This window comes from Plectropomus leopardus, chromosome 20 (assembly GCF_008729295.1).
Source record: "Plectropomus leopardus isolate mb chromosome 20, YSFRI_Pleo_2.0, whole genome shotgun sequence".
Classification (NCBI taxonomy): domain Eukaryota; kingdom Metazoa; phylum Chordata; class Actinopteri; order Perciformes; family Serranidae; genus Plectropomus; species Plectropomus leopardus.
Window position 1 is genome coordinate 9263294 of NC_056482.1, and position 26732 is coordinate 9290025.

The window sequence follows — 26732 nt, forward strand, 5'->3', positions numbered from 1 at the left end:
AAAAACCACAATACAATTCTGATTGGGCTCAGCTCATCTCCGCATAATTATGGTGCAAAATAATAAATCTCAGTTTGTATAGTAGGATGCTCCCCATGTCACATGCTTCACAGTTGCTGACAATGATTTTGCAAGTCGGACTGTATGAAAAGTTGACAACAGAGACAGCGGGTGAGCAAACAAATTGAGGTTGACATGGAATGAATGAAATCCAGTGTGTCTACAAATCACATCTTTTCATTTTCAGCCATTCACCTGCAACATTATAATTGCACATTGTAACCTTTGCAAAATTCTTGCCGCTGGTGCAACATTATGCAACGGAAATGTGTGGAAAACGAGTTGTGAAAGATGTTAACAAGTGTGAGCTAAGCTCAGTCAGGGCCAGAGCTCATTACTTCCTTCTTCTCCCCTGGACAGTTAACCACCACACAGACATTATTACCAGGAAGAGCTGTGGCGTTTCTCAGCTGTGGCGTCTTTGCATGCAAAGGTGTACATCGTGTGGTTTTAGCAGTTAAAACAGGTAGGCAACACTGAACTAGCTCCTCCCACTGCTGCTGATAATTTATACTGGTTTTAGTGAAACACACAGCCAGCCCTAGAGGCTATAAACCCTTCAGTGCCATTCATAAGCTCTCCATTCAATGTAATCGATTTTTATAAACCAGCATTATCTAACTGAGCGAGGGCAACTGTAATATCATCAGAGGTAATTTGTCAATACACTGCAGGGACGTTACATCAGCACCATTAAAATGTCCTGCAAGATTCCTGTTATCTGATCTGTGAAACATGAGAGTGCATGTGAGGTTTTGCACAGCAACACAAAGTGAGAACACACACTCCCAGACACACATGTAGGACAGACACATGTATTGAGCATCTAATAAAAGAGGGCAACTTTATCTTCCAGGCACAGTAAGCACATATATGTCATCAAGTATCACATCAATTTGTTTTCCAGCTAATCACTCCTATAGGGTAAAGGCACGTGCAGTAATTTATCCTGCTGGTGTGTGTACACTCTCTAGAGTCTCTTCTCTGCTTGCTAAACAACCTCAAATCCTACATAATCTCCGGTTTCATTCTTCCAATATGAGAAAAACAACTCTGCCAGCTTGCAAACCAAATATTTCAGGGTGCTAGGTGCCTGTTAGTGAGTGCGCTAAGCAGGATTAGAACCATTTTCCTGATAAAACCTCCAGCTTGCTCAGTATGCTGCGTGCATATGTGTGTGTGTGTGTGTGTGTGTGTGTGTGTGTGTGGGAGAGAGTCAGAGGCAGAAGCACGCACTCTTTCACTGAGTGCATGTAATTTTATTATCTAGATCTACCCACCAGAAATTATTATGTGTTTTTTGTGTGTTTTGTTGTTGTTGTTTTTTTGCCTGTTTTTTAAATCCTCCATGTGATTTTACTTTTAAGTGCCCTCATAACCTGACTGTCCTTGAACATACCCCCAAAAATGGACTGTTTTATTTATATTAAATCTATCAGAAAGTATGCATCCACTTAAATGATTAACAACAGCTTCCTCAGTGAAAACAAGCAAGCACTTACACGTACATTAAAGCCAGTTATACTCACAATTAGGCACATTTTTGTTTTCCATAAAATGTATACATAAAGTGCATTATAGGAAAATATAAACTTAATTACAACTGATAACTGCTCACGAAAAGTAGATGTCATAGCAAAGTTAAAGTTTACATTAAGCGGGACGAGCGTGATCAGCGCAAACTCACCACATGCTAACTATTAAGATTTTGTGATTGTTATTTCTTACATTATGGCTACCGGCAGGCTGTATCTGTAGTTTACAGTGTTAACGTGCACTCTCACCCGGACAACTAACCTCTCGCTCCTGCAGCAGTCTGTGCTTCAGTCCATCCTGCGTGGAGGTTTTGTTTTTGTCCCGGTGCTGCGGTCCGGTCCCTGCAGCCCTCCACCGGTCTACAGCCGACACTTGCGGAGGGCAAGAGCGGGTGTGAGCGTTTGTACCGCCGAGGAGCGTGAAGACAACCGGACAGAGGCGGAGTAACACCGGAACTTGACGTGTGCCGCCTTCAAAATAAAAAAAAGAAAAGAAAGATAAAATGTTAAAATATATATATATATCCCAAATTAAACACATTTTAATATCCTGACCAAGTCACACAGATATGTTTTGACCGTCTGTTTCATGTTTTAGGCATTTTAAAGGCTTAACATTGAAGTTTAAAGTTGAACAGGTTTTAAAGGCAGTAGAAATGCTAGCATTAGCTTAGCTGGGAAGCTAGCCTAGCGTCTCCAAAGCTCACCAGCTAATCAGGCTAAATAACATAATAGCATATACCTCGTTTGGTTTATCTGTGTTAAAATTCTTTTCAAAAATCACAATCACAAATCATCACCTGAGCGAGGCTAGCTGTTTCCCCGCACTTTCAGTCTTTGTATGACGCTATGCTAATTAGTTGCTGGCTTTCAGACTACACAACTATTTAAACCTTTAAACCCTGAGCAAATTAGCTTGATTTCTTTCAAAAACATGTATAAGCCACTTGTTCCAAAAATGTTCCACAAGGAAATGAGAGCATTTATAAATAATATTTCAAAAACCTAATATAAAAAATAGAAAATAGAGTGGAAAAAACTACATTTATATTATGATAATTATGTTACAGAATTATTAGAATTTTAGTGCACTTTTTCACAGGCCATTTACACAGTTTATGTTGTTGGTTTGTTTTACTAATTTCTCAACTTATGGGTATTTTTTTTCTTTTGTTGCTTATTGCCTTCTTTCCTAGTTTAATTAATTAATTACATTTTTTTAAGATATCAAGCCAATTTGCTCAGGTTTCAAAAGGTTAATTAATTAATATTCAGTAGGCTATGTGATAACTATTCCCTTTGCCACAAGTTGGCCATTGATGAAGGAGACACCAAAAATCTTAAAATATGTTATATCAAGTACGAAAGCAGTTTCTGTTTAATACATGATGGGGCTATGTGTAGAGAAATAGGCAATGTTTGCCAATACATCGCTCACGAACATAACAATTTACAATACTATTTGTATCCTACATAGTGACATTACTTGCGTTTGGAGTCAATTAGATCATGCTGCAGAGAGGTCAAACTCCCGTTTGACCTCTTCTGTCATAAACCTATAATAAAGTCTTAATTGGGATTTGGGTGGGGCAATTCTAATAAAATTAGTCATAAAGCTGATTTCAAAAAATAATATTAAATATTTTGACTGAAATTGTAATCTGACCTTATGATAAGTCTTATGATAAACTTGGAAAGTTTCCATATAACCACTCAACTGTATTAAGAAATATGGGTCTTATTTTGAAGGTTGTAAGCGGAAGTGCCATTCATAACTATGGCAAAAATTGACGGTAGCGCGCTCTCCGTGCAGGGTCCGCCGGTCCACCCAGCTCTCCGCCTCCCTCCCGCCCTGCTCTCACATAAAGAAAAGCCTTGTTAGTTGATGCAAACACCGTTACAGCAGCAGGAAAACACTGCTGCCTTTCATTTCTTAAGCCAACAAGAAGTCCGACTGACTAATGTGAAAGTCGACATAAAGATCCATCTGAATCTAAACTGAACCGAGAGCTTCTCTGCGGGCTGGGGTCTCAGTCAAACAGCAACGAGGGAGCAAATACAAAAAAAATGACATTTTCCGTATTTAATAAAGTCCCATGTGGATAAAAGCACGTGATTAAATTACCGTATCACATTTCAGCTACACAGCATCAGAAAAAGATCTTTTAAGTAAAAGTGTAAAACCATTAGTATTAAAATATTGCCTACTTAGTTTTTAAAAACGGCCCATTTCAAAATAATGTAAGCCTATGTGATATTTTTGTATAATAATTATTATTACTTTACTATTGCAGCTGGTAAAAATTGGATGATTATTTTAATTACAGTTGGGTAGCTTGTGAATGTTCACCTGAGGATCAATTAAGTCTTACCTTAATACATCAAAAAAGTAACTTAAGTTACTTCATATTATTAATCTGAATGTAAACGGTAACTTTAGTTACTTTAATTACTTTTTACAGTCCGATTAATAATATATTTGTGGTGTAAAAAGTAGAATATTTAGGAGTAGAAGTATGATGTAGCAACACATTGCAAAATACAAGTACCTCAAAAATGTACATTCTTGCAATACTTGAGTGAAAGTACTCAGTTACTTTCCAACACTATACAAGACAATAAATTAGCAGTGATGTGCCCTCCTATATTCATATTACACTGATAGATGGACACTAAACAAGTCTACCAGCCACAGGCCCAGGGGCCCAAAGTGTTAGGGGCCCTCCTGACCTTCATCTGCAAAATGTCACTCTAGTGAACACATACCGAGCAGGAAAAGACTAAAAATGAGCGCAAAGAAAACACACAAAAGATCACAAAGAGGCACAAATTAACTGCAATGACACAAAAAATAGCAACAAGACAAAATAATTACCTCAAAGAGACAAAACGGCAAAACTACCACAAACTATGTTTCTTGCTCCTATGCAGCAGAGGTGGTGGGGCTTTTTTTTTTTTTTAAATATTTTTTTACATACCTGTGCCCAGTGCCCTATTGTCTCATAATCCACTGTTGATTATATGCAGCCAACAGTATATGAATTGGTTCTACCTTCTTTATAAAGCATCCTGTACAAAGGGTTATATGAAATCAATAATTAATTTAATCCATCTCACAGCCCATCCCTCATTGGATTATGAGACACCTTTACAGTGCAACAGTGAACAGCTCCAAGCTGATCACAAATCTTTGTGTAGCTGCAACCATCCATTACTGGATCAGTCATTTCACAGAAAAATCCACAGTCAAATTGTTAGTTACAGCTTACAGACTTGTAATTCATGAGTCATCCATGTTTAGGTCCACTGAGCAAAAATAATGGGTATAATTTTGACCTTTGACCTCACATCATGACTAACACATTCTCAAAGCTGATTTGATAATGCAATAACACACACACACACACACAGCGTTAGACCCGACAGCATAATATAACTTCTATCTGGTCCTATTAGACAGACCGTCATGTGATATGAGGAATAAATGTACACAGATAAATGGAGCTGCACTCAGTCCTATATAAACCAGATTATAACCGACCAAGAGACCTGAGGGTTAAAAATCAACTCCAAACAAAAACACTCGAATAAAACACACTAATAAGACACTAATGTAATGTAACTAATGTAATTTCGTTTCACAACTTGTGTCTGATTAGGCGAAAACTGTCTTAAATGTGGGCAGAACCGAGAAAACACCATCGTTTTCATTTATGGCTAAACAGTGACCCCACATGGTCGACCACAAAACTACAACTTTCACAAAAGTGCTCCCGAGGAATAATGATTCAAAGTTCAGTTCAGTTTGTTATAAGTTGTCTTTTGCCAACAGGAGTCTTCATTTTTCCAACTCCCTCCATTACTTTGAGGAGTTGCATCATCTAATTCAATGTTAGACTGCGAGACGTAGGAAGTCCTCTGAGACGTGTGATGAAGGGGCGGCACAAACACCTGATCTGACCCTAAGGAGTGGCACCATCTCCAGCCGAATTCACTCCTGAATGAAGCCTGCGGGCGTTACCTGGTGTGACACAGTGTCCTTTGAAGACTTGCAGCATTAGACATTACAAAGCAGACAGGTACTGGAGGAACCGGTCTGTGCAGACTCATCATAATGTCATCATGCCTGTTGGATGCTTTACATACAAAATGATAACAGCAGTGTCAGCTTGCACAAGGGGGTGGGGAAGGCAATTAGGACAGAGGATATGTGTGTGTCAGCATGTTGGAAATGATGCCCTGTGGGCTTTCTGCGTCTTAACGAGGCAACAGGGGAATCAGTTTGTTTGTTCATAAAACATGGGACTTATGCTGAGACTACTTGACATGACAACAGAAATGTGAGATGAAACAAAAAGACAATACATCTCAGAATATAGATATATATATATATATATATATATATATATTTTTTTTAATAATTTGCATCCTCACAACACATATAAAATAAAAAATACAAAAATATACAGGCAGCTCAATGTGGAACTACAAGTGAAATCTTAAATATACAAAAGCAAGAAGATATCTACTTAACCAAAGCAAGGTTTAACGGTATGTTTAATTAGTGCACAAGCCTATAAAGAACATAAATTGATGTTTTTTAAATTAGGGTTAGATTAAATTAAATTAAACTCTGAAAATTATTCATACTAGACACACAATTTCCTTAAAGTAGATTTTTTTTGTTTTGTTTTTACATTTGAACCATATAATGGGCATGCCTGAGGTTTGATTTAAATGCATAGGATGTTCAAAGCAGCATTTCCAGCCTTTTATTGTCTTGTAAACGCTTAAAACAAATCCATATCTACTTGTAAACCAATCTTAAAAGCATGGCGTGTGAGCAGTTCAGTCAAAGTTTGATTTTTTTTGTTTGATTGTTTGATTTAAAAGATTTTAGAGTGTTTAACCCTTTGAAATCTGGGCAAATAGGTTTGATTTTCTTCAAAAACATGGGAGGAAGTCAATGAGCAACTTAGCAAGACATGGCCAAAAAATTGCCCAAAAAAACAAAGCCCCAAAAAAAACAAAAAACAAAAAGGTTACAAGAAAATGACCTGAAAATAAGTAAGAAATATACAAACTAAAATACAAGTAAAAATGAAAACAAAAAATGACCTAAAATGCACTGAAAAAAAGCTTTTTTTTATGTCTTGATTAGATTTGTTTTCTGTAACATAATTTTAAAAATGAAATATAGTTCGTGGGACATTTTCCCTGCCTTTTGGATAATTTTCTAATTATCCTCTCCTCTTTTTTAAAAACTAATTTTAGGTAATTTTCTTGTCACATTCTACTATTTTGGTCAGGGTCATTGCCTTTTTTTCCCCTTTTTTTTCTCCTCAGTGTTTTCGAAATGAATCAAACCAATTTGCTTGGGTTACACAGAGTCGTATAGCTTGTGAAAGGCGTTTGAACTCAGCACAAGAAAACTGATACAGATCCAGGTTTCAAAGGGTTAAAAATTAAAATATATCCAAAATCAACTAGCAAAGGCTAAAAATAGAGACAAAATCAGGATAGATAAACATGATTTTGTGTCACAGAAATGTAATTCGCTCTTTGATTTCCCTTTAACCACATCTTTAATATCTAACTTTGGTTTTGTCCGTCTCTCTAACGGGGCTGCAGAAGCTCTTGTGAGAACATGGGTCAACATGTTCCTCGTCGTTGGTTCCTAACCCTTAAAGTTCTGGAAGATCTCGGCAGCGTCGAGCCAGGACCTGAAGCAGGCCAGGCCTCGGTCTCTGATCTGTTTCCTGCCCTTGTCTGTGATCACGTCCCCGTTCTCCTTCACGATCACCAGTTTGGGCACCGCTGTGATCTTGTAGCGCTGCTTTAACTCACTGAGAGAAAACAGAGAGAGAAAGACAGATGATTATTACAGAATAACAGCTGGAACAGCTGTTGCTTTTGTGAATAAAACATTACATGCTTGATAATGCTGGAAAGCTGATACTTTTTACTTTTTAAATAGTCCTCTTCTTGGAGAGAATTACTGCACGTTTGACACCACTTCATTTACTTGACCGTTAAGATTCTTCACAGACTTATATTTTACAAACAGCGCACATGATCAGCTTAAAAAATAAACACTGCAACATTAGGACTGAATCTGACGATCGCTTTTCATTATTGATAAATCTGACGATAATTTCTCGACTATATTTGGCATTTTGCTTGAGGAATGCTTTAAGTTATTAATTGCGCATCAGTTAATTTGAATGTTGAAATCAACTTGTCAATCAATGAATTAACCATAATCATTGCAGCTTCAGTACTTTTATTTCATATTTACAATTTAAGCACCTGTAGTTTTTCTTATTTGACAGTTATATTTACAAGAAACCTAATAGATAGAAAAAAAATAAAACTAGCTTCCCGTTGAACTGCTACAATATTGAAATACAGCATACGCTATAAATTCAAATAATTAGCTGATTAATTGATTAGTTGATTGACAACGGATGAATTTTTTAAATTAATTTCTTTAAATCAAAGAAGCAAGAATGATCTGGTGCCAACATCTCAAATGTATTTTTTTTTAAAAAAAAGTTTTCTCACTCTTATTTTGCGTTTGTGCAATATATTGAAATTTATGTCAATATCATGACATAAGACTAGATATTGGTTTTGGATATTGTAATATCATAAGTGTTGTGTTTTCCTGGTTTTAACGGCTGCATTACAGTGATGTAACTTTCTGAACTCAGCAGACAGTTCCAGCTGTTTTATTCATTTTACCCACTTAGTCATTATATCCACATTACTGATAATTACTTATCAAAAATCTTCTTGTGTAAATATTTTGTTACAGGATCAACAGTCACAATATTGATATCAATGTATCTGGTGATAAATATACTGTGATTTTGGAGTTTCTTCTTATTGCCCAGCCCTCTCTTAGAGGGATGCATGATAACATCTGCAGGTCGGCTTTAAAATGAAATATTGGCATCAGGCCGATGAACATTTCTGCTGATGTGGCAGGCCGACAAATGACACTATATTATTATTATGCAACTCTGATCAGTTGAAATGGGTCAAATTTGCCCTGGTTTTGGCTATTGTCTACAGAGTATCACCTAAACCTGTTCAAATGTGGGATGAGTATAGTTTCTTTAACAAATATGGTATGTTTTACATGTAACCTAGGTTAAATAAGTTTTATTGATTTGCCCATTTAATGTGTACATTTAGAAAAGTATTGTATTTTATGTCTACCACCAGTGGTCCAGCATAACAAGACCAGTTGTAATATGTTTATTTCACCACAGGAGAGACTCGATGTTCTCTGCAACTATGTGGAAAAATAAATGTGCATATATTGGTATCCGCATCAGCAGTCAGCTCAAATGAGTTAGAAAATATCGAATATCGGTAACATCCCAATATCATGCAACGCTACTATGTTATGTGATCACAAAGTGAATATTCTGGGGTTTCTAATTGTTGGTCAAAAAAAAAAAAAACATTTTCTGACATTTTACAAATAAGGTGATTGATTCATCGAAAAAAGGTAAGCAGTGGATTAATTGATAATGAATATAAGAGTGTCAGCTGCAGCCCAGCATTGTTAATGTTTCACTACAAAACAAGTTTCTTTCATATTTACCATCTAAAACATTAAAGTACTGCTTACACATTCATTAATCAGTATTTGTTTTGATTTATTGATATATAAATTTGTACATAACAAAATAATAAATTAAATGAACAAACTAAGTGAATAAATCTAATGATTATAATAGCAAAATTGACAAAGGTAACATCACCTCCATATGAGTGTCTACTTTTAATACTTTTAAACAGTAATACATCTGCACTTCTACCTAAGTAAAACTTTGAATGCATTACTTTTACTGTGATATTGCTTCTTTTATTAAGGACCTGAGCACTTCTCCACCACTAAAAACTTTTTCACAACAGGAAAAGCATGCAAAAAAAAACAACACACAATCATGACATGCAACATTGGATGCTAAAATGTAAAAATAAACCCTAAACATTAAAACTGAACAGATCTATCTTGCACTCTCATCTCGTCAGACAGTTTGTCTGCCTTGCACTTAACCCTAATCCCTGAGAGGGTGACCCTAATAAGCATTTTACATAAGAGGGAGCGCAGACTAAAGAGCTTTATAGACACCAGTGTTACCTCCTAATAAGATGTAAGACAAATAAAGCACCGTCAAGTGCAGCTAATTAGATTTTTGACCCATCATATTGAGTTTAAAGTGGGTGTGCATGAAATACTTTATAATTCAAATACGCAGACTTTAATGCATTTTCATTTGATTTTGGTACTCACTGTTTGTAATCGTCCGTCCAGGGCAGCGCCAGCCAGTCTCCGTGCATATCGTGATAATATTCAACCATGTCATCGGTCGACTTGTCAGAGGAGATAAAAACTATCTCAAACTGAGCCGGAGGTTCGCTCTCCTCCACCAGCTCCGTGTAGAAATCGCACAGGATGGGTGTAAAATCGCGACAAGGAGGACACCATCCTGCAGAAAAGTAGATCCCCACCACTTTGTTTCTCAGCGCCTCCTCAGGATCCACTAAGTCCCCGTCTTTGTTCAGCAGTGGCCGCCCGGTAAACACCTCTACCATGTCTGCTAAAGTCTCACACACACTTCACACTGAACAGTTTTGACAGCTCACAGTGTCGCTCATATTTCCCCAACGCGTCGCCGCCTGTCAGAAGAAGTGCAGCTCCTCTAAAGGAGGCTCTCCTGTAATGTTTACCTTTCAGCAAAAGCTACTTACAGCCAATCCCGTGAATCAGCTGCAGCGCAGACCAATGAGGACACCAGCAGACAGTGTTGTAGTTCATTAGCCATGTGGATTTCAGGGGCAGAGCTGCATTCAAACGCTGCTCCGATGCTAGTAATTTCCAGTTCAGCTGCAGCACGACGCCTAACAGCACTTTCCGGCAGCCCAGGCAAGCGCATGCGTGCAGCCGCAAAGGACCCGACCATATGAACCCGACCTTTAACCCTTTAACACCTGCCATCGACATCAGTTTTGTTTTGCTGCCCCTAGACGCCTTTTATAAGCATTTAAATAATTGTTTTTCCTCCCTCTTGTAATTTAATGTTATCTGGATTATTGTTTTTGTGTTGTTTTTTTTTTGTTTTTGTTTTTTTTTCTTCTGTGTGTATTTGAAGTTGTTTCTGATTTGTTACTAAATTTACCATTTTTCTGGGTTTTAAAATTAATTAGATACTTGTACAATGTACTGTATATTTTGAAAAATGATCAATACAAAAATGAAAACTGAGAAAATTGGTTTAATTTCTTTAAAAAAAAAAACATGGGGGAAATGGCAATGAGCAACTTGGCAAGAAATATCCTGCAAATTGCAAAAAAAAAAAAAAAAAAAAAAAAAAAAAAATATTTTTATATATATGTATGTATAAATGTGAGAATCCCATTCCTCACTTCCTTGAGTCTTCTCATTTGTTCTTTTCATCCTCCTTCTTTGTCTCCTCATCTTCCCTCTCAGGACTCATATAGACAGATGATCGGCAAAAGCTAATTACAGCCAATCCCGTGAATCAGCTGCAGCGCAGAGAGAAGAGTTGGGTTTCAGTGCCACTCCTTTTTTTCTATTCTAACACACAGTGTGGTGCAGGAAAAAATGCACTTTTTTTTCAATCATAAAAACCAAAGAAAGAGACAAACAAGTAAGTCTAAGAAAGTTCTGATAAAATGATGACCATATAATACTAATGTCTAAATAGGCCCACTAGTGTGGGCTATCGAGAACATGAAAGTCAAGTCTTAATTCCATGTCTCCTCATTTCTTTAGTGAAGTGGACTAAGGTCATTTGGAAAGAAACCCGGCCTCTCTTCCTCCTCGAGCCTTTCCATGCCCATTAGTGCCGTCAGCTCCAGTGTTGAAAGACTGAAGGGGATTTTTTCACAAGGAATTTTTTTTCTCCCACCAAAACAAATTTCCAACAACATGACCTCTAATTCCAATTTATCCAACATGCGACGGCTGGTGGAACAACTGAAGCTCGAGGCCAGTGTGGAGAGGATCAAGGTAAATTAAAGAAATGCAACAGAAAATGGACAAAGATATGTGAGGGTTTGGGGTTTACTAATTCACTTTTTTTAATTTGTTAAACTTTGTTACATTTATGCAGAAGCTTACTGTATTAGATTTCAAGTAGGATACCGTAAGATAATCTTTTATCTGTTCCCCAGCAGAATAATTTGCCGGAAACATTACAGTAAACATTTTTTTGCTTTTATCTTACACAATATATTAATCTATTAGCCACCCACTTGTTTTGTTTCCGCACATTCATTTAATACTGTCTCACACTACATAAGTTTTTGTTCTATACTCCTATTCCACAATTATGCGCATTATACTGTAGTGGCTGCATAAAATGTATCAATGAAACATTTTGAAGTGCATCAAAAAATGTTGCTATGTGCTCTCATCATACATTTTGATACATTAGATAGTAACCAGTTTAGATAGGCCTATTTTTAAGGAAGCTGAGCACATTTCACATATCTAATTCTAAATATTTGAAATCTACTTGTATGACATCGTGTCAGAATGTGTTTTTTGTGTGAAGACAGTAATCTTAATGGTTTTACTAATGCCGTCTGTATTATAATACGATTTTATGTTGCACTGACTGCTGCTTATTACCAGTTTTTTTGTAATAATTGCTCATACTGTACTTCACATACTCTGCATGTCGCTTTATACTCTGTTAAGCTTTTTATCTGCTCAGCTGCCTTTTACGTTGTCTGCTTTATTGTTGTTTAAAGGCTAATTTAACAACAGAGCAGAAATTTAAAATGAGCCCTGAATTTATCATAATAATGGATTTATTAATTTTTAAATGATAATTAGGATTTGGGAGGGACCCCCCCCCCCCCCCAACAATATAAACATGCATGTCACAGAGGACTTTTATTTTGACAAAATTATAGACATTTGCATCATAAATTGATGCAGAAAATGCACAACTATGCACTAGACTATTTTAAGCTCATTATGTCATTTAGGGAGACCCCTCCTTATTGGTAAGTTGTGAATAAAGGCATCAAGTCAGCTAATAAGTAATTTATAAAGGACCTTGTTAATATCTCATTAATAAAAGGTAAGTGGCAAAACAATTCAGAGGAGGGGTCTCCCTGTCTTTAAATAGCTAGCTTATAAGACAAAGCATGTTTGGTACTGCAGGCACATGAAACTAAAGGAATCCCAGAGTTTTTCTTATGAGGCCTCCTAAATTGTGCCATCTAACAGTGAGGTTGTAGAACTGAAACGTCTTCCGTGTGCCAAGCGTGTAGGAGCACATTGGTGACCGAGGTGAAAAAAACAAACCCAAAAAAACAAAAACGCAAAAGTGCTACTGGCCCTATCTATAGCCAGTGTTTGATTCTGGCCTTCTGTAGAAACAATATGGTGGGCTCTGTGGATCTGCTCTGTATGTAGATATAAACGGCTCATTTTAAGGTAACAAAAATACAATGATTCTTTTTTTAAGTGATTATAAACTAAAGAAAAACATGGAATATTACTCTGTGTGCCAATTGAACCCCCTTTACCCTGGACTTTTAAATTCTATTTTGTATTAATAAGCATTAAGTATTGCTTAAAACCCTTTTATAAACTCTGACTTACAAATATTATGTCTATATGTTCCCAGGTGTCCCAGGCGGCTGCAGAGCTCCAGCAGTACTGTCTGCAGAACGCAGGCAAAGACGCTTTGCTGGTCGGAGTCCCCACAGGCAGCAACCCCTTCAGAGAGCCACGCTCCTGTGCTGTAGTGTGAAGGTCAGAGGACACAAAGTTTAAAAGGCAATTTGTAAGTAACAAATTATAGTAGGATTTTAAATGAGAAATGAAAAGATTTGCACTTTTTTTTGCAGAGGAGGAAAAAGTGGACACAACTGTGGCATCTCACTCGCAGAAGAAAGTGATGCGAAATTGTTTTTAATTATTTTTGTTTTTGAGAAAAGCATGAAAAAAAAATTCTCACAAGATTTTTTTAAAAATAAATGCCTTGTTTTAGCACGAAACTGTTAACCTATTTCCACATTAAAGGACATTACAGAAACATACTGTATCTTTTTATTTCAGTAACTTTTGAAAGTCTGTAGCAGAATTATATTATCTATGGATTATACAAAGCGGATGTTTACAGCCGGGCTCTAAATTACGCTTTGGAATCTGTCTGCGTCGGAGCTTCCTGATGGTTCAGTCTAAGTTAGGATCACAGCCAGAGAGAGGAAACTGGGTCTTCCTGTTCAAAACTGCAAAGACACTCAACAAAGAGGAGCACTGACTTCACTCAGCTTTTAAGATTTTAGACTTTATTTTGAAGCTCAAGGCTATGCTAAATTAGAAATTAAACATGAATCACCATTGTGTGGAAAATGGATATTATGAATCATGTTGTCTATTTATTTTTTGTGCGTTTAGTCATTTAAGTCTGTTTATTTTATCTATTTGCACATATTCTGTATAAAATGAAACTTATGTATTTGGACAAGTAGACAGATGCCCCAGAAACAGTCTACATCAGCCTAAAAGAGGTCTAGTCTGTCATGAGACGACTCTCTACTTTGTCACTTCCTTTTCCTCTCAGTACACTGTTCTTGGACGAGTCTCAATAGTGTTCACATTTCTATGCCTCCTTTCCTAACAACCTTTGTTCAAACGTGTGTCACACTAAAGGCATCAGATGTTCCTCCTTTAAGGCACTTTTAGCATGAAAATGAGCAGAAACAGAACAGAATATATGTGTGTGTGTGTGAGAGAGAGAGAGAGAGAGAGAGTGTGTGCATGTGTGTGTTTGTGTCTGTGTGTGTGAAAATGCAAAACTCTTTCTGAGACAAAACCAGAGAGAAATGTGAAACTGTTCACTTGAGAACAGCAATTTTCTATATTTCTTTTTAACCCTATGTTGCATAAAATGGTCCAGGTTTGACAGAAGCTTGCCATTACAGTGGCAGCTGTGTACTAAACCACAGGAAAGGCAAGAGAGAGGCTGGCTTAATAATAAACTTTTAAACCATAATAACTTAACCATAATTACAATTTTAAGTGTCACAGGACATGTTTAAAATATTTATTTAAGTGTGAAATGGTGCCATCTTCTGGTCATGTGTGGAAAACAATAATATCACAATTTCTCCTTCAACAGCTTAGCCAGTGTTATACATAATATCATGCAATATCACTGATGCACTTCACTGTAGGCTACTCACATGGATGGATAACTGAACTGGGCATATGTCCAGAGGCCTGTGGCTTGTAGTTGGTCTCGAAGGAGCTAACTTTTAGTATTTTCGTGCATTGTGTTGGGTGATTAATTCTTTAACAATGTTCTGTTTGTAAAATCTTAATTTCACAAATGTCATCTAACTTTAATGGAGTATGAAGTACAATTCTTCCTTCTGAAATTAAGCCTGAAATTGGAAAATGCTTCAATAAAAAAACACGTTTTAGTTTAGTAGCCACTTGACCTTTCACATTAAACTTTCTTCCAGTGGATTCATACCCTGCAGAAATCCGTCTCTAGACTAAGAAGAGGTCCAGCTCTATTTTACAATGTCTGATTTTGGACCAGCAAATCTGCTAAACTCAGGTCATACATTTACATGTTTCTTCTAAAGACAACCCAAAGGGAAAAAAGCCTAGAAAACTGATCCCGAAGTGCTTTGCTGTTGAACTGGCTGTTACTTATTGTCAATGAGTTTTTCCGCCTCTCGCTTCATTCTCAAGAAGACGAAAGTCAGGTGTAAAGGTGGAGCTGCTCTTTGACTAGGAACTAACCTGAATAGCCTGAATGGAGTGGTGTACTCCTTTAAAGGTGTGGGCGGGGAGCGGAGAGCAGAGTTGGGTTTCAGTGCCACCCCTTTTTTTCTGTTCTCACACACAGTGTGGTGCAGTCCAGTCACAGTCCAGAGAGACACTTCGGACTGTGTGTGTGCTTTGGTTATAGCCTCAAGCTTTCCTGGATGACTATGAACCTAACCGCCATCAATGAAGGACCACAATACAACTTTCCACTGGGGAACTTCTACAGCTTGCCCACACCTTTTTCAAAGGTCAATGACCTCTGAGGAAGGACTTATCCAGTTTCATCTTTATTTGTTATTGATACTGAGCTTTCATGTATTGGATGAGCGCTTTTATCAAGTGAGGACATGGCCAAGGTGTACAGACTCTATTTAGGAATAGCAGCAGGTAAGATTTACTGTTTATCCTATTTACCTCCCCACCTTATTGGTAAACAGATGAATATAATATCAGACAGACATGTTAGAGTGATGTTCATATATAATTATCAATTTTAACATGTGCTCCAGTGACCATTTTCCTCATGAGGGACATATATAAAGTGTTATAATGGCATTGCATGAGTCACTTATAATTTGTTTTGATTGTTGCCACACCTTGTCATCATCTACGTGACCTCAGAGTAACACAGGTTTGAAGGAAGGGCTCATCCTCCTGAGCTATATTTGTCCAGTAGACTTCAGTGTTTGTTAATTATTAAAAGAATACATCAGCTGTATATCACCTGTGATAATTAGTTTGTCATAACAGCTTTCCCTAGTGTGAAACTAAAGATGACACTATATCCTTAACTGCCTTTGCTCTCAGAGTGACCAGGACAGTTTATATGATTTTGTTTACAGCAGTAAAAGTGCGTGTGTGTGTGTGTGTGTGAGGGAAAGAGAGAGAAAGAGAGGGAGAGACAGAAGTGGGCGTGAATGAGAGAAATCTGCCCTACAAGGCAGGCTGGCATCATGACTCAGCAGCTATTCTTCAATAACTGATTGTGATTATGGGTTTTTTCCAAGAAATCCTATACTCAGTGTGAAATGTGGTCACAAACTGGTTAAAAATGTTTGCACAATTGTGCACATGCATATATTTGTTTCTTGTGTGCGGGTGTGTGAGAGTGTGATCGGCTTTTTGTTTGTGTTTCTGGTTGCAGCTCTGGCCTTATGCAAATACTCCCTGGCAGAATGGAATGCCACGGACGAGTCTGCCAATCGGACTGTGTCCCACTGTCATCACCATGGCAACGGAGACAATTGCACAGGTAGATACGGGCAGGAGGCGAGGGGGGCGGGGCCCTTTAGGGTGTCATAAATGGTTGCTTTGAAGTTTTAAGGAGGAGGTTTTAATGGAAGAATGAGCAATAACAGATGTGGATGTAAACATGAAAACACACCTACACATTGAAACACTTAACAGGGAAAAAAAAATTGGCGAGGAGACATAACACCGGCTGTCCAGGAGTAATTAAAACAAAGGCATAGGTTTTGTGTCAGAACACATCAGAAATGGGGACTTTGGGGGTGCTACGCTATGAAATTTTGAGCGCCATACACTTAATTTCCTGCAATCTAGTGATTTTTTATGCATTGATTTGTGCCTTTCTGCATCAGTTTATAGTGTGAATGTCTTATTTTGTCAAACTTAAAGTTGTTTGCTACTTTGAAATGTTTGTGAGGGACACATCTTCTAAATATTAAGAGGGACACGTCTCTTGTTTGCAACTCTCTGTTCTTAAAAAATACATGAACTCTTAAATGGAGGCAGGCTCAACTCACTCGTCTGTATTTGTTTTAATTACTACAAACTGTACTGGTCAAGGGAATGAGTCCTAAAACACAGTAGCATTTTAGCACTCCAGGTTCCTTCATCTTGAAGCCAAGGGTTTTTTATAATAGTTTTTTGGTTAGATGGTTAATACAATGGTAAAAGAATTTCATGGGGTTTTTTTTATAACATAAAATGGGTCAATAAATACTGAATGTCATCATGCTGAACATGGCTTTACAGCCTTGTAGTGGTGGGGATGTTCAAGGGATGTTAAATCATGCGACAGTTGTGCAGTTTGTTTATAGCCTGCCTTACCTTTTTACTTCTGGCGATTGCATAGGCTTTAAAAATCATGAAATTTGTGTTAATTTGTGAAGATTGTCTTGCTGAACAACATAAGTGTCTATCATAAAATGTTTTTTGAGACAGAGCTGATTATCTGAAATAACCCAAAATCCAATGGAAAAAGCCATCAGGCTTTTTGACGAGCGTCAGCCTACAGAAAAATGTCATACCAGCTGCACTCTGTTCCTTAAAATTATTGTTGTTTTTTGTTTGATATAGCCTATTAAATGAATCAAAGGAGAAAACAACGATATTGTTTCATTTAACAAGTGATTCCAAAACTGTTTTGTTAAAACTAACTTTAAAAAAAAAAGTTAAACGTTTTGAGATGTGCATCTTGTCTTTCTTGCTGTCACTGAGAGCTAGTATAGAGGATGCTAAATATGAAGCTACAACCAGAAGCAGTTAGCTTTGCTTAGTGGAAAGACTGGAAAGACGGTAGACTAATTCAGCTCCCTTTTAAAACATTGCATTGTCATTTTTGCAGCTTGGTTTTTGATCAAATAAATTTTATAAGTAATATTAAATAGTTAGCTTAAGTGCTACTACTTTTTTCTCCTGTCCAGGCTAGTCGTTTTCCTTTTTAAGGAAAGCGAATTCAACACCCTCCAAGACTACATGACATTTTTACAATATGATTTTTGTATATATTAAACAAATAATATATACCATGTTACAAAAATAGCTAGTTTAGGTAAAGGTAAATGCTTTTATTCCTTTCCAGGTAAGCTGTTTCCCCTGCTAAACTAAGCCAAGCTCTACATGCTTTTATTCAATTTTGCAATGAATAAAATCATAATAATAACTAAATAATATAAAATAATAAACTAACCAATTTCTGCTAGAGTTTGCGTCATATTTAGTAAAATATTAGAGTGGCATCAGCCTTCTAAGCTAACCCAAGCAAAAAGGCCAACATATTTCCCCAGCTATTCCTTTGAACTTTGTAACTGGATATTTTCCTTTTCAACAATGGTCATCAGGCAGCAAGCCGGATCTAGTTTCAGCTAAACCGAAGCGCTCTCATTGATGTCACCTGAACAGCAGTATTTTTTTACGAGCTCATTTTCAAAGATAATGGTGTTGTAAAGATAGCGGCAGCGTGTAGTTTAAGAAGCACTATGTGCAACGTTGGGGGTCAGAAGTTCAGTGTTATGTCCCATGAGCAGCTGTGTCGGGGTGTGGTCTGTAGACTGACTTAGAGTGAGGAGCGGGAAGACATAGACAGGAAGACTGGGAATCGTACTGTAACTTTATCCCACCTTCGCACGTGTTTCATTTGGTAAGGAATTGTAATAAATGAAACACGTGGTTAATGAGACCTTGATGACACCAGGCTTTCCTGGCACTAATTCATTAGGACTCCTCTCTGGATCATATTGCAAGCAGTCTATTTATAACTCAGGCTCTGCCAGAAGTCCAAGGTGTCAAAAAAAGCACGCTGACAGAACGTGACGCGGTTACAGAAATAGTTTGACATTCTCGCTTTCTTGACGAGAGTTAGACGAGAAGAATGATGCCACTCTAATGTTTGTTAACTAAATATTAGGCTAAAGCCAGCAGTTGGTTTGTTCAGCTTTAACAGGGAAAACAGATAATAAGGAAATAAAGTCCACAAGCACTTATTTGACATGTTATATCTCATTTGTTTTGTTTTTTGTTGTGGTTTTGGAGGGATTTTTGAGCTAATCTGCTGCGCTAGTGTCATATTTAGTGATGGTTGCAAATTAACCTTTGTAAAAATGTAAAAGGTATCGTGGGCCAAACTATTTTATTTACTTACAAAGTAATGTAACTTGTTACCTTCGATGAATTTTTCATAACTTATACTGACCGGTGACATTAACCCTTTGAAACCTGAGCATTGGTTTTATTTCTTTCAAAATCATAAGAAGAAGGCAATGAGCAATTTAACAAGACATGGCCCAAAATTAGCAAGAAAGTTGCACAAAAAAAACATTCCAAGAAAATTACCTGAAATTAAGCATAATAAGCATTTATATATAAATTATATAAAAGTTGAGTGCATACTGCCAAATGAATGAAGCCTGTCTGGATTAAGAGACAGCTCCTTGTAAGGCATCCTACCCTTGATGATGTTGCACGCAGTTCTGTTCTGACTGCTTTGCTGGCCAGCATCGTCTGGATTTGCCAAAAGAAGGCGTTCCTGCACAGAGACAAGGTGCAAAGTAACAGAATTATTTCCTCTCAGTACTGTAACAGATTACAATTCCATTTATTATGTAGTTAAATTATGTACCTATAGCTTTAGAAGTCCTGGTAGGTGGATTTTCTCAGGCTTTCTTTGGTTGTTTATTAGTTTATATGGAAAATGCAAAATGTAACAGATGACAGAATAGTGTTGTCCTGAATTGTCTGAACACAATCCCTCCCTTTTAAATGTTATTTCATTTTTCCTGCAGACACAACAGACACGGGGCAGTGGGGCAGCCACTTCTCAAAATGCCCCGAGGAACTAACAAACTACTGCATCCACGGAGAGTGCCGTTACATTAAGGAACAACAGGCACCGTCTTGCAGGTGAGAGACATCCACTGCGTAAAGATGAAGATAAAGGAGAAAGAGAAAGATGTAGCAGTAAAAAGTAGAGAGAAAAGAAATTCAAAGTTAGGAGCTTGGCAGAGAAAAATGACAGGAAAGAGATAGAACAGATAAAAGAGGCAGTAGTGTTTTTTCATCATCTTTTGCTTGAAATGACAGTTGTTTTCTTTCTCAGGTGTCACCGTGGTTACATTGGTGCCAGGTGTGAGTATATGGACCTGGATTGGCTGATAGGAGAGAAGCGACAAATCATAATTGCCTGTGTCATCGCAGGACTCGTTTTCCTCATTCTCGTCATTGTATTCATCTGCATTTGTTCAGGGTAAGCTTCTGTGCTTGCTTGACAGAAAAAAAGTTATTTACCAATGTATGAAATGTACTTAGTGTCACATTTTGGAAACCATGCTCATTAGCTGTCTTGTTAAGTGGAATGACAGCATAATTACTGAGCAACTGCTTTTGCCATTACTGCTGCAGAGTGGTATCAATAAGCCTGGATTAGGCCTGGAAGTCTTTAGGGGGGGACGGGAGGGAATTATTAGAAAATTCTGCCCAAAAAGACTGTTGAGAAAACTATATTTAGAATTATTACAATTAAATATTTTAAATTAGGATTCTAAAAAAATTGTACACATACATTATTTTTATTTTCAGCACATTTTGCAGTCATTGTCTTAGTTTTTATCACTTTTCTCCCTCTCTTTTTTTTGTCACTTTGAAATGATTTATTGCCAATTTTTGGGTCATGTCTTTCACGCTGCTTTTTCTCCAATTTGCTTAACTTTCAAAGAGTTCAAGATTTTTAATGATAGAATTTGAAAGTATTTTATTATCAATAGGAATTACTAACAGCTCCGAATATTTTGAAAGTAAAAGAAAAAAACATTTTAAATTTTTTTTCACAGGTAAATAAGGTGCAAGAGTGCATAAAAAGCACCAAAGTAGAGCATGTTTAGCAATAAAAATTCCCAGGGAAAGATTTCCTTGAACCCCCCTCTTGAGGTCCATGCAAAGCCCCCGATGTCCTCCATTCCTGGAAACACCCCTGCTGCTGCATACAAAAGACATGATTACATGTGTTTGTCTCTGTCAGTCGTAGATGCAGGTGTTGTTGGCGGAGGAGAAGACGGAGGGAAGAACCGCGAAACGGGACAGAGAAGCTCAGAATGATGGACACCAACGTGACACACACAACCTCAACAGCAGACTCAACAGAGCCACCGCTCACCAACGCTGTGTGAGAAGTGTGTGTGTGTGCGTCCACAATTCTGGGAATTGTTTAGACATGAGAGATTTTTGTCCTTCGTGTCACAGCTGCTGCCTTTTGTCTCACGTGTGACAGCAGTGTGTAAAAGGAGGTCCCCCTGTGACATACACAACTAAGTCCTGCTCAGAGGTGGGGGGACATTTCTGGATGAAGGCTGTGTTGGATCAAACAGGAGTCTGCACCCTCCTTTAAAGGGAAACTTGTCTGAAACTTTGATGAAGCTTCAGAACAAAGAGGATGATGAACACAAGCTGTTCAGCTGTTTTTTTGTTGATGTTGTTTTTGAAGCAACAGGCGCTTGTAGCCTTTCGCTAAGCTCTGCTAAATCAGCTGTTGCTATGTTGGAAAAAAAGATGTGACACCAGCTGGCAGCCGATGCAAAAACTTTATCAAGTATGTCGTGGGAGGCAGACACTGAAAAATGAGAGGAAAGGGACTGTGTGAAGATAAGACACTCCACTGTATAAAAATATGCAATATTTCGAGTACCAGCAGCTGCACAACTGTTTTAATATGCTGTATCTTTGTGTCATATTGTTTTGTTTACTGCTGGTAAACTATTGATCCACATCACACAAATCAACAGTTATCATTTATTCCTCTATCCACACTAACGTCTCTTTGTAAACTCACGCAGAATATTGTTACTCATCAACGTTAGCAATGCAAAAAAGGGCCGTCTATATACTAAAAGGTTGCAGTCCTGGAGTCCCGGGTTGGAGGAGGACAAGGAGAACTTGTGCGGGAGGCTTTTTTGAACTGTATATTTGGAGCCCGGCAGCCTCCGAGCTACAGGACGCAGAACAGCCGAGCCTGTGTGTGGAGGCTCCACTGAGGTGAAAATGCTCCACTGTATGAGACGGTTTCTAGACTGTCAGCCTTTCACTGGCCTTTTTAAATGTGTATCTGTATGTGTGTTCTGCATCTAAATGTAGAATGAAGAGAGTTAGGGCAGAGTCAGTGACGTCTGCACCTGCCGTCTATATGTCACCTAGCAATAAAGATGTCTATTGTACATGTGCTTTCAATTAAAGAAAAATAAAAATTCAAAAATCACATGACTTGAACTGGAGTCACAAATTTGATGACTTTAGACTCGATTTTTTACTTTTAACACTAATGACTTTTGTCCTCACTTGGACTTGAGCCTTTTGACTTGAAAAAACTTGATACCAAGTCCAAACATTAAAAAGTATATTATGTAAAAAGTGCTCCAGAAATCAATTCATTTCCCTTATTTCCTGAATCAACTAACGTTAAAGCTATTCCCAGGAAATCTTAATCCTCCGGATCCGCTTTATTTGAACCAACCTGACAACATCCAATCAAGTTGAAGGAGGGAACCATGAAGAACTAACATTACATTAACATTACTGGGTGCCAGTTGGAAAAAAAATTATACCAAAGATAATCTTGTTTGGGTACAAAAAACTATTTGGTGGTCAACAAAAAATTAATTGCAGTATGCAAAATTTGCAGGTCGAATATTATAATTAGATATAAAGATGGATGACACGTCTCTATTTCCTCCCACTGTACAAAAATGAAGCCAAACTATACCACATATGGCCGCTGCCATCTGGCGCTGATGACATTTTGAGCCACCGTCTGTGCAGAAGCGATCTCCGCGGCATCACGTTTTTGCCCATACACCTGCCTCACCAATCACGAGCAGTGCCATTAAACGCGGGCACTCCAACTGGCACACACAGGGTTTACAGCATCAAATAACTAATTAAAACTATACTCATCAGAAAAACAAACACTTTAACACACATAAGTGTGATAAAAACTACCCAAAATGACAGGAAAACTTTATTTGACTTGTACTTGAAGTTTTTGCCCATTCACTAATATGGAGGGGGCGGGGTTTATGACCTACACTGCAGCCAACCACCAGGTGGTGATTTAGATTTGGCTTTAATTTGGGTAGATGTCATATCGTAATGTAATGTAAATGTAATATTTGTCTAAAATGGCAGTAAATTTGGTACACATTATGACTTTATGACTCAAAACTTAAAGTTTAGGACTTGTCTGTCTTCACTTGGGACTTGAATTGGGACCTGACTGCAAAGACTTGAGACTTACTTGTGACTTGCAAAACAATGACCTGGTCCCGCTGAAAGTTACTCAACGTTACGTGGCGTTTTTTAAGAAATGTTACTTAACATCCCCTCAGTTGGTAGACTGTTTTGATCTCACCACAAACCGACGAGCTCAAGTTCACGAGGCCACTGCTGACTTATCACAGATAAACGTCTCCATGAGCTACTGTAACCCTGGTTCCAGTTACAATTTTTAACTTTTAATCAAATACATACAATATTTACGATATTATTACGTCGACAAATGAACACCTCATGCTCTTATTAAGTAATGATTGTGCTCCCTTTCATGTGACTGTACTTTGGTTACAGTTTTATTGTGTTGTTGCGTTGCTATGGTGCTGTGTTATTAGCTGGACTCGCCAGTGTCTTGTCACAGGAGCCAACAAATTCCAGTGTGAGGGTGTGAACATAAAACAGTATCGTCCTGTGGCATAATGTGACTTAATCCAGTAGGCACAAGGGAATAATCTCGTATCTGACTCTGCCCTTGTTTCCAAGTTTCTTTCAAATGTCATTCTTTGAAAAAAAAAAAAAAAAAAAAAAGAATATCAATGACATTTCTATCTGCACCTTATCCGGTCTATAAAGATTTAAATGTCTGAGGTCAATAGCATCACAAGGGACCGTGGATGAACTGGTGGAAAAGCGATGGTCATACACAGTATTTTAAGTAAGATAGTGTAATTTAAAGGAGTAGTTTGACATTTTGGGAAAGACAAGTGTCATTCTCGCTGAATGTCAGATATACCGCTCTCATGTCTGCAGGCTGCTGATATGCTGGTTGTGTCTTCATATTCAGTGTGCTGACAGTAACAGAGGCACAAATCTTCTTATCTAACATTCAGCAAGAAAGAGAATACATTTCTTTTACAACATGTCAAACTTCCTTGTCATGTTTGTCTTGTAGAAGTGGCATCTGACGACCGCTTTATTTTTCAGGGTTAGTTCAGTGTTGTGCCACCAGCTGAATTTTTATGCCTCTGTGCCAGCAGCAGCTGTGGCAGGGCGAATTATGTTTTCGGGTTGTCCATCACGCTGTCAGTCTCATTCTCATGAATACAATATGTCAGGGATGCCTCGAGGAAATTTCACTCAAACATCCACCTGAGCTGTGATATAGTCACAAAAAAAGCATCCTGCCTTTTCCTAAATGTTGGAGAATTCACAAGGACTTCCAAAACAGACAACCACCGTGCTAAAAAAAAACACCTGCCTACACTAGGCTCCGTAATTATGTGACTGCTGATGATGAAGCCTGTTTAGCCCTGGTATTAAAATGTGTTTTGATAATCTAATGACAAGTGGATAGCCAAGACCTCCCTAAGCATAAAAAAAAGACGATTTGACTGCAGCCTCAGACTGGATAAATTGATGAATTTTGAATGTGTTGGTCACAGGTCAAAGGCCATTTTGATCTCACACAACACATTTTTGTCTGTAACTCAGGTAAGCTCTTTACACAGAAAAGCCTAGTAGGATAAAATGTTAAAGTAATGACATTTCATATCGAAAAAAGTTAAAGGTATCTACTTCCTCTTTGGCGTTGTGGCTGGAAATGATTACGCAGGGCTGAAACGGGAGGGGGCCTTCGAAAACCCTGGAATGAAAAGTTTTGTTTTGTTTGCAGTTTTTTATTTGTAAGTAATTAGTGCCACAACTAAGTTAAAACTGGCTTAATACATCGGTATAAAGACTAAACTTTTTATTGAAAAATAGTGGAAGCTCTGTGAGGCCCCTCTCACCCCTTAAAGGTCCAAAATGGTTTAGTTCGCTCTGTCTAAAAACACAGCTAGAGTGGAGTAAGAGACTGTTTATGCTGCTGGAGCACCAGCGTACACTGTCATGTTTTCACCCCCCCTGCCAAAAGAAATTTGGATCCAAAAAGAAAGAAAGAAAGATGTGGATCAAGAGAGGATAGTGGGGGGCCCACAGAGACTGCTTATGCACAGGGCCCAGAATTTTGGTGCTACGCCCCTGCCTCCTTCTTTTTCTTCTTTCTGGTCATCCAAGCTCATCAGTTTTGCTGATATTGAGCCTCAGGTGATTAGTCATTGCACCATTTGACAAAGCTCACTTCATTATTTGCAACTTTTATTCTTTTTAGATGCAGGGATCTGACTTATGTGAGCTTCAGTTATCGTGAATCGCTTGAAAGAGTAAGCTCATTTTTAAGTATACCCAGGTAGCAATGAAATGAAGTATGAGGAGAATGAATTAAAATGCACTGAAAACACTGCCAAGAAGCATTACTCACAACTTTATTAATCCGGTGTAGGGATATTAGTCTCGCCTGCAAACACCAGTCTTAAGTTTTGTACCCAAGGACATCTATTCCCCGCTCTGTTTACAACAAACGTGTCAGGATCTTTGACCTAATTTCAGGTGGCCTGTGTGCCCGGCTGTCTTCAAAACAGTGACAGCTGAGGAATGCCGCCGGAGTTTCTATATGAGGGGTGTGTCAGCACGCTGATAAGAGAGACAGATACTAGCCAAACTGTAGTAGATGTTTGTTTTGGAGCGGACGTGCAGTAAAAAAATCTTTCATAAACTTGTTGTGTGATTATGAAAGTCCCGAAACGATTTTAGGATAGTGGATGTTAGACCTTGGATGAAGTGTGACTGTGACCGCAGGGTTCATTCAATACAGTTTTCACACTAAACGCTCACAGCTCCATCTGTTCTCTGGTATGTGCGCAAGCTGGTGGCTCCAGCAGCTGTGTTATGACTAACAAACAGTTTGGCAGGGAGATTCGGCACCGCTCTGGGTTCACTTGGGCGATATGCTCAATATGTTTTGTGTTAAATCAATTTGTTTTGTAGTTTGCATGAATAACACTGGAGGTCAGCAGAACACCTGTCTCAAGTTCCACAATACTGAACACAGACATTTGGACTTAATCAATGACAGAGTGTAACAAACTGTACAATGTGTGAATATAAAAGTACACACTGAAGGTACCTGAAAATTAGTATTCCAGTATTTCCAGTATTTCCAATGTGTGCTACTTGATACTTCTACTCCACACAATTTAAGAGGGAAATACTGAACTTTTCACTCCACTTCATTTATTTCAGCTTTTGTTTCTACTAACTGTGCTGATTTAAGGGTTACAGAAACCTAAAATGAGCATATAAATTATGAAGCGTTTTTACACAGTAAATCAAACTGCCCAAAAGTAAGTAGTAAAAAATACAGTAGTAAATACAATACTTTGAATAAGATCCACCTCAACTAGATATGATATTATTGA

The 26732-nt window shown here is 37.8% G+C and overlaps 4 protein-coding genes across 4 annotated transcripts in view; 2 read left to right on the forward strand and 2 right to left on the reverse strand.

The window, feature by feature from the left end:
• The window catches only part of csgalnact1a (chondroitin sulfate N-acetylgalactosaminyltransferase 1a), a 38339-nt gene extending 36366 nt beyond the window's left edge, over positions 1-1973 (reverse strand). The window contains exon 1 of the mRNA XM_042509546.1: positions 1858-1973. The gene's annotated coding sequence lies outside the window, so the exon portion shown is untranslated. The remainder of the gene's footprint in view (positions 1-1857) is intronic.
• A 5034-nt stretch (positions 1974-7007) lies between these two features.
• nxnl2 (nucleoredoxin like 2) lies at positions 7008-10514 on the reverse strand. Its single transcript, XM_042509764.1, has 2 exons — positions 9907-10514; positions 7008-7441 (listed from the first exon to the last, which is right to left on the reverse strand). The coding sequence occupies exons 1-2, from the start codon at positions 10206-10208 to the stop codon at positions 7273-7275; spliced, it is 471 nt and encodes a 156-aa protein (XP_042365698.1). The 5' UTR covers positions 10209-10514; the 3' UTR covers positions 7008-7272.
• A 918-nt stretch (positions 10515-11432) lies between these two features.
• Positions 11433-13692, forward strand: gng10 (guanine nucleotide binding protein (G protein), gamma 10). The gene is made up of 3 exons (XM_042509799.1): positions 11433-11646; positions 13280-13407; positions 13503-13692. Exons 1-2 carry the CDS (start codon positions 11470-11472, stop codon positions 13403-13405), a joined length of 303 nt encoding a protein of 100 aa, XP_042365733.1. The 5' UTR covers positions 11433-11469; the 3' UTR covers positions 13406-13407; positions 13503-13692.
• A 1800-nt stretch (positions 13693-15492) lies between these two features.
• Positions 15493-22431, forward strand: btc (betacellulin, epidermal growth factor family member). Its single transcript, XM_042509798.1, has 5 exons — positions 15493-15825; positions 16583-16690; positions 19965-20082; positions 20279-20425; positions 21197-22431. Exons 1-5 carry the CDS (start codon positions 15786-15788, stop codon positions 21342-21344), a joined length of 561 nt encoding a protein of 186 aa, XP_042365732.1. The 5' UTR covers positions 15493-15785; the 3' UTR covers positions 21345-22431.
• Positions 22432-26732: the final 4301 nt, after the last annotated feature.